Source organism: Myotis brandtii, unplaced genomic scaffold, assembly GCF_000412655.1.
Source record: "Myotis brandtii unplaced genomic scaffold, ASM41265v1 scaffold435, whole genome shotgun sequence".
NCBI classification, from domain to species: Eukaryota; Metazoa; Chordata; class Mammalia; order Chiroptera; family Vespertilionidae; genus Myotis; species Myotis brandtii.
Genome location: NW_005366635.1, coordinates 109,620 through 118,031, shown reverse-complemented (window position 1 = coordinate 118,031; position 8,412 = coordinate 109,620). Strand labels below are relative to the sequence as shown.

General features: G+C 55.3%; 1 protein-coding gene across 1 annotated transcript in view; it reads left to right on the top strand.

Moving 5' to 3' along the window:
- Positions 1-2,450: 2,450 nt before the first annotated feature.
- The window catches only part of GABRB3 (gamma-aminobutyric acid (GABA) A receptor, beta 3), a 12,991-nt gene continuing 7,029 nt past the window's right edge, over positions 2,451-8,412 (top strand). Inside the window, exons 1-2 of the mRNA XM_014546209.1 lie at positions 2,451-2,666; positions 6,705-6,787. Of these exons, the coding sequence (XP_014401695.1) occupies positions 2,461-2,666; positions 6,705-6,787 (289 nt within the window). The 5' untranslated portion in view covers positions 2,451-2,460. The remainder of the gene's footprint in view (positions 2,667-6,704; positions 6,788-8,412) is intronic.

Sequence of the window (8,412 nt, the reverse complement as noted above, 5' to 3'; positions counted from 1 at the left end):
TCTCTCTCATCGATGTTTCTGACTCTCTATCTCTCTCCCTTCCTCTCTGAAATCAATAAAAATATTTTTTTTAAAAAAAAGAAAAAGCCAAAATGCCTTCTCTTGATCACTGTAACTTGGAGGGAGGGGTGTTTGATTTTTGGGGACCCAGAATGCGAACTACTTAAAGGTACAAATGATGTGTTTCTTTTTTTTTTTTTAATATATTTTATTGATTTCTTACAGAGAGGAAGGGAGAGAGATAGAGAGTCAGAAACATCGATGAGAGAGAAGCATCGATCAGCTGCCTCCTGCACACCCCCCACTGGGGATGTGCCCACAACCAAGGTACATGCCCTTGACCGGAATCGAACCTGGGACCTTTCAGTCCGCAGGCCGACGCTCTATCCACTGAGCCCAACCAGTCAGGGCTGATGTGTTTCTATTTTGTTTAATATGTTTTCGTTGATTTGAGAGACAGAGAGAGAAACATCGGTCGATTGCCCCCCATATGTACCCCGACCAGGGACCGAACCCACAACCTGGGCATGTGCCCGACGGGGAATCCAGCCGGCGACCTTTCGATGCAGGGGAGGATGCTCCCACCAGCCCAGCCTCGCCGGCCAGGGCTGTGTTTCTTATCTCTGGGTCCCTAGCACCCGGCAGGGTGTTGACCTACGGTCGGTGGCTACGCGATGCAAGAGGGAGGGAGGAAGAGGGGATGGCAGGGAGGTGGCCAGTCCTCCCCCTTTGCCACACGGGTTCGACAGTCACCTCGGAGTCTGCTGTGGGAAGAGCCAGGTCACAGGAACGGACCCGAGCCCTCCACACGCACGGTGTTCGTAGAGGTGCCAAGACGCCCCAGCCTAAACTTCACTGCAGAAGCGCCTGCCGGGAGGCCTCCAGCACTTAGGGCTTATGTAAGCGGCGGCGCGGAGCAATTTCCCATCTTCGCTGACCCGAGAGCAATTTACCTGGGAGGCTTGCTATCCTCGACTCGCGGGAGCAGGTGCCGGCCCAGGTGCCCTGTGACTCCCAGCTGCGGTTCCAATCTTGCCATGCGGCGTGGAGATTGCCTTGCCTTCTCGGGGTTAGTCATCCTCTCCTTCCATTTCCTGCGCTGAGGAGATGTAGTCAATCACTTAATTGCGGAATAATGAGCGATATTCTCCCTCCCAGAGATGTGTTCTGGCCGCCGTAATGCGATAAATGCCAGGAGATTTGCGCGCGCGGGGAAGCAGTGTTGTTGTTGATCTCTCCCTGCAATTTACGGGAGCCTCTCGAATTATACACCTACAGCTGGGAGGAGGTTTTCTTCGGCTAATTTGGTGTGTGTTGTTACCGCTGCTGCTGCCTGTGTATGCTCCGGAGATGTTGAAAGGACTCACCTATGCTCGCGAACGACTCGTGTTCAAGAATGCCTGCTCCCAGCCCCAGCCATCGGGGCTCCTCCTGCCCCGCCACCACCCCCCATCGCTACCTGAGCCCTCGGGCTCTAAACCAGGGGACCCTGGGCTGGCCTGGCGTTCTTACCCCCGGAGACCCCGGCCTCTGACTTTTGCATGAAGTGGGATTTCGGAACCCCAGGGTCAAAATCAAAACACCTTGTGTCATAGTTCTTCCAATAGAAAACAGTGTGCAGATTCTAGGCACGTGACTTCACAAGCGTGTGGAAGCCCACCAGGCGTGGGGAGACGTGCATCTCGGTGGGCGTCAGTGTGTCATGCTGGTTAACTCGAGGCACACACGCATGCACACACAGACACACACATGCGCGTGTGCACGCACGCACACATACACAGACACACCTGAACGCACGCACGCACACATACACAGCCGCGCACACTCACATGCACATCCATGCACACATACACAGACACACCTGAACGCACGCACGCACGCATACACTGCCGTGCACACTCACATGGGCATGCTCACATGCACATCCACGCGCACACACTTAGAGGGGCCGTGCTTTCATCAGATTATCAAAGGGCTTTATGATCCCTAAAGAAGCCCAGAGCGATACGTGGTCCTCCTGTTGAATGGTTTTGTTTATAAGATTCTTTATAGGAGAGACTGTGACCTGAACACATTCTCGCCTCGGTGTTTATTTACGCCGACCCTGAGTTTGTCATCGGGCTTTTATGAGAGGGGTGGGGCGGGTGGGACCGGCCCGGCGTTGGCCTTCCCAGAAAGCACCCCCTGCTTACAGGATGTGCTTCTATCATGGGAGCTCCCCTGGGCTCCCTGCCCTGTTCCCGCCCAGCCCGGGATCAGGAGGGTGTTTGCTTTGTCCCGGGTAGATGGAGCTCTCTGGCCATGGGCGGGCTTTCCATGACGTCGTTCGCATGGGGCTCAGTGGTTGAACATCAGTGGAAGGAAGCAGTGTCTGTCCTCCCGGGCCCCGGCCTGGCCGCGGCCAGCGGCTGAGCAGAGTCTGACATCTGTCTCTCCTCCCCCCAGGATTACACCCTGACCATGTACTTCCAGCAGTACTGGAGGGACAAGAGGCTCGCCTACTCCGGCATCCCGCTCAACCTCACGCTGGACAACCGCGTGGCCGACCAGCTGTGGGTGCCGGACACCTACTTCCTGAACGACAAGAAGTCCTTCGTGCACGGAGTGACGGTGAAGAACCGCATGATCCGCCTGCACCCTGACGGGACGGTGCTGTACGGGCTCAGGTCTGTCTGTCTGTCTGTCTGCCCGCCTGCCCCTCGGGGCCCTGACTGTCTCCCTTGAGGTGGTAATGGCCGGCGAGGCCACATCCTCAAATGAATTAGGAGACATCATGAAACCTCTGAGCTTTGCAGAGAAAGGAATCCTCTAGGATCTGGGGCATCGCTGTGACTAGGACTTGTCACAAGCAAGCCCGGCCAGCGTGGCTCAGTGGTTGAGTGTCAACCTAGGAACCAGGAGGTCAGGGTTCGATTCCTGGTCAGGACACATGCCTGGGTTTCGGGCTCGATCCCCAGTGTGGGGCCTGCAGGAGGCAGCCGATCCATGATTCTCTCTCATCATTGATGTTTCTCTCTCTCTTTCCCTCTCTCTTCCTCTCTGAAATCAATAAAAATATATTTAATGTATTAAAAATATATTTAAAATATAGTCATGAGCAAGGGGACCTCCTGCTTGCACTGCTTTGATCTGATTGAATTGCCAACTCTGAGCACCCAGGCCCCCCAGGCTGGAGTTCCCATATTCTAACCACAAAGGCCCGTGATGAGTATTACTACCCTGACACGGCAAAGCTTTCAAGAACGTTCGCCCAGCGCCTTCTGCAGAGTCGGAAAAAACCCTTGACTGCTGCTGACCCCGGCTCTGGGCTCCGTGGAGTGCTGTCCGAGGCGAGGCGGGGCCGCCAGGATTGATGGGCCTGACTAAACGCGAGGCTCCCTGGTGGGTGCGAGTCATCGCTCCCCAGGCCTCCTAACGCACTCACTCGAACCAGAAAGCTAGGCTGCTTGTCTGGGACCCGAGGAGGTCCGGGGCTTCCCTGGTTACCTTGGAAACCGCCAAAATTTCCCAGGATGCTCCACCGCTGCTAGGGGGTTCCATGCTGTGACTATCGCCCCCTTGCTAAACGGCGCCCTTAAAAAATATTGTGTGTCTTGCATTGACTTTGCACTGGGTTTATGTTGTATTTAATTATTTTTTAAAAAATAACGTTTTTATTGATTTTACAAGGAGAGGAAATGAGAGGGAGAGAGAGAGACATCCATGGGCTGCCCTTGACGGGGATTGGAACCCGAGACCTTTGGGTGCCCCGGGCCAGCGCTCTAACCACTGAGCGGCCGGCCAGGGCAGAGCCTCCTGTCTTTGAAGCGAGCCTGCAGGTCTCTGTGAGCCTCGCCCGGCTGTCAGGAAGGAAACAGCCGGCCACCACAGTCCACGCATGCTCCGCAGCTCCTCGGCCAGCTGCTTCCCTTGAAGGCTGGTCCTCGCGACACCCCTGCCCTTAGACTTTCAAAACCACCAGAGCCATCGAGACGCATTTGACCGGAGAGTCATTTGAATTTTTGGACCAAAAAAAAGCACATCCTTATGTCAAAATACCGATCATTTCATTAAACTCATCTATACTGTGTGCATGATCCCTGTGAACCGAAGGACCATGTACATATATTCTACATCATATGTACACACACACACACACACACACACACACGCCCAATCTATGTATCATGGTTTTGTTATTTTAATATTATATTTTTATTGATTTCAGAGAGGAAGGGAGAGGGAGAGAGAGATAGAAACATCAATGATGAGAGAGAATCATTGATTGGCTGCCTCCTGCACGCCCCACACTGGGGATCGAGCCCACAACCCAGACGTGTGCCCGGACCGGGAATCGAGCTGTGACCTCCTGGTTCATAGGTCGATGTTCAACCACTGAGCCACACCGGCCGGGCCGGAACTGTTGTTAGTCTCCTGTCGATGAAGGTCTAACCCAACAGGGATTGCCTTCCTCCTGGGAGGTCCCCGAGACCCTAGCCGGCCGAGCTGCATCCCTGAGACCTTGGCCCGGCGGCAGCCCAGGCTGGTAGGTCAGGCCCCGTCTAGCTCCCCTGGGCTCCCTGCCCTGTTCCCGCCCAGCCCGGGATCAGGAGGGTGTTTGCTTTGTCCCGGGTAGTTGGAGCTCTCTGGCCAGGGGCGGGCTTTCCATGACGTCGTTCGCACGTCATCCCGGTCTTTTTCTGGGAAACCATGAACCCATGACTCTGACGACTGTGCAGAAACGCCAGTGAGTGCTCCTCACCCAGGGACTCGCGGGCGACCGTGTTCTCGTAGTGAGAAGAGGTTGTTTCCAAGCATCAACTATTTTCTCGCCTGGCCGGCGTGGCTCGGTGGTTGAGCGTCGACCTACGAACCAGGAGGTCAGTTGGGGCCCGTGCCCAGGTTGCAGGAGACAGCTGATCAATGATTCTCTCTCATCGTGTTTCTCCCTCCCTCTCTGAAATCAATAAAAAAAATTTTTTAAAAAATGAAGCTAGAACTTCTTTCAGAAGGTTCAAACAAAGGCTTCTAATTGGTTTGGCCGCCATTTTATTCCAAAACTATATGTATTTTTAATATATTTTATTTATTGATGGGGGGGGCGCATTGATTTGCTGTTCACTCACTGATGCATTCATTGGTTGATACTTGTGTCTGTCCTGACCTGGGATTGAACCTGCAGCCTTGGCGTATCAGGTTGACGCTCTAACCAACTGAGCTCCCCGGCCAGGGGCAAGGCTCACAGAATGAGCCCAGGCGTGCTGAACCCCCAAACCCTTGCTTTGTCAGGGTCCCCCGATTACCTTCCCATGAGCAAAGACGTACGTGATAAATTACCTTCCAGGAGAAGGATTATGCCGTGTTTTACTCCCACCGCTACTCCCGAAGTTAGGGCTGCGCCACCTGCTTCGGGTGTTGGCCTTACGCAGGCCACTGACCACATACCCTCCGTCCTCCCTCCCTCAGACCCAGCAACTCGCCAGCTCACTTGAAACTGGGCTCCTCCAATCCCTGCCCCTCCCAGGCACGCTCACTCCGCCCTTCAGGTCCGGGCCCTCCTCACGCTCACCTGCCAGGTGAGCTCAGACTTTCACTGAACCCCCAGCGGCCGCAGCGGCAGCATCTCCCCTTTACAAAGGCCCATCGGAGTCACAGTAGGTCTGCGCAGCGGCTGTTGTCCCATTAAATGGTGCAGTGCCTGTCCGGGTGCTGAGCTCCGGGCTGGGCCCGAAGCAAGCTCTCCACCAGCGTGGCTACGTCCAGTGAGGGGTGAAGTGAGGATGTGGGTATGCCTGCCTGCGGTCCCCAGGGGAGAAGTCAGCGCCTCTCCTGCGGCCTCGTCCAGTCCTGCACAGCCCTCACGTCTCCACTCGCCCATCATAGTTTTTACTGCCTTCATTTCGACACCTTCCAAGTACGACTTACGTGTAAAGAAAGGACTGGCCCTGGCCCGGGGACCGAGGGGTCTCGGGTTCGATTCCCAGTCCCCAGGGCACGTTACCTGGGTGCAGGATCCCCGCCCCAGTGGGGGGCGCGTGCGGGAGGCAGCGGACGGGAGCCCCCATGGACGTTTATCTCCCTCCTCCCTCCTGGCCTTCCACTCTAAGAAAAGCGATGGAAAAAATATCCTCAGGTGGAGATTAACCCAAAAATTAAAAAAAAATAAGCAAAAAAAGAAAGGACAGACCGGACAGAAGAGCTTCCTGGGAGCCCCTCTCTGCCTGAGGCCCCAAAGCCAACGAGACTCCACGGGAATTTTATGGGACTCGAGGTTTCTGTGTGGCTTTTCCTTTTTTTTAATCCTCACCCGGGGATATTTTTCCATTTACTTTTAGAGAGAGTGAAAGGAAGGGGGTGGGAGAAAGACAAAGACAGAGAGAGAGAGAGAGAGAGAGAGAGAGAGAGGAATATCAATGTGAGAGAGACACATCGATGGGCTGCCTCCCACGTGCACCCCGACCAGGGCCTGGGATCGAGCCTGCAACCGAGGAACAGGACTCAAACCCGGGACCCTTCGGTCTGCAGGCCGACGCTCTAACCACTGAGCAACCCGGCCGGGGCTGTGTGGCTTTCCGGTATCCTGAGCACGTCTTCCGTAGACAGCCTCGCGGCGGACCGGGGGTGTCGGGAGGAGGGGGACCCACTCGTGGCTGATGTGGGAGCCGTTTTCTTGCCGCGCTTCTCACCCCGTCTCTGCCCTCTGCCCCCCACTGTGTGCGTTTCAGAATCACCACCACGGCGGCGTGCATGATGGACCTGAGGCGGTACCCCCTGGACGAGCAGAACTGCACCCTGGAGATCGAAAGCTGTGGGTATCTGCGCGCTGGGCATCGGGTCATGGTCTGGCGGTTTGGCCGGGGCACCGCACACCATCGTCTTGACATTCTTTTTAACCGCCTTACAGATGAGAGGTTTACTCTCTACTCTGCAGATTTCACGGTTGAGAGGGAAGGAGAGAGAGAGGGTCAGGGGGAGGCTCAGGATGAGATCTGCGTTCGAACCTGACTGAGAGGGTCTGTCTGCTTTGCTGAATCTATAGCAAGACAAATACCCCCCACCTCGAGCCGCTCGCTGCGGAGAGAGCAAACACGGAGGTGACTGTGCCGTGCCGTCCTCCTCACACCTCCTCGCGCCTCCCCACGCCCGCGTGGCTGCACTCCCGGGACCCTGGGCAGCTGGAGTAAGAACTCATTTTCCATCGGGGACATGGCTTTGCACACAGAAGCTGTCTCTGCGTCGTGACAGTTTGCTTCCATCTGAAGCGTGTTCGGCGGCCTTACTGATAACTCAGCGTTGAGTGCCCCTGTGTGAGGGGCCCGGGCTGCGTCTGTGGCATCGAATACACACAGGTCCCACCTGCCGCTGGAGCCGCATCTCCGGGCGTCCCTGGATGTGGGGGCTGTGGCTCCTAATCCTGGCCTCTCCCCAGCGGGTTTATAGTTCATCTCCGCTGGATTTAGACGTGTCCGTGTTTATTTATTTTTATTCTTTTAAAATATATTTTTTCTTGATTTCAGAGAGGAAGGGAGAGGGAGAGAGAGATAGAAGCATCCATGATGAGAGAGAATCACGGATCGGCTGCCCCCTGCACGCCCCACACTGGGGATGGAGCCTGCAACCTGGGCATGTGCCCTGACCGGGAATGGAACCGTGACCTCCTGGTTCATAGGTCGGTGCTCAACCACTGAGCCACGCCGGCCGGGCGGCTTGTGGGTGTTTCTGTTGAATTTTTTTGTGGGTGGCAAAGGACTGACTTTGCAGTGTCCCTCGATGCATTTGTGGTGAGAAGGGACTGTCTGCCTGAGGACTGAAGGGTCCCGGGTTCCATTCCAGTCAAGGGCACAGGCCCGGGTTGCGGGCTCGATCCCCAGTGTGGGACGTGCAGGAGGCAGCCGATCCATGATTCTCTCTCATCATGGATGTTTCTCTCTCTCGCCCTCTCCTTTCCTCTCTGAAATCAAGAAAAATACATTTTTTTTAAAAATAAAAGAACAAAAATAGGGTGGGATGGGAGAGCTGAGGTTCTCCAAGCTCGCCACCCGCAAGCCTGAGTCACGCTTCACTCTGGCCACTGACTTCGCCAGCTAAAGGCCGGAGTAGACACCAAACTGGAACAGAACTTCCTGAAACCCCTGGCTGGAGGGCTTGTTTTCTTTTGACCATTTTAATGACGAGGTTGGAAGCTAGTCAGAGCTGCACACTACAGGCCGTATTGGTAATCGTGGCACCTTTGCGGAATGCAGACATAAAAATGCATCGCGTCATTAGGCAAAGCTGTTGAGAAATGGCCAGGATGGTTCTTGATATTTCAGAAACTAAGTGCAAACTGTAGAGAGAGGAATCGATCGAAGGACATAAACACATAAACCTTCGAGGCACAGGCTGGGGCCCGGGCTCAGCGGGTCCCTGGAGCTGCCGGGGGCGCCGCACGGG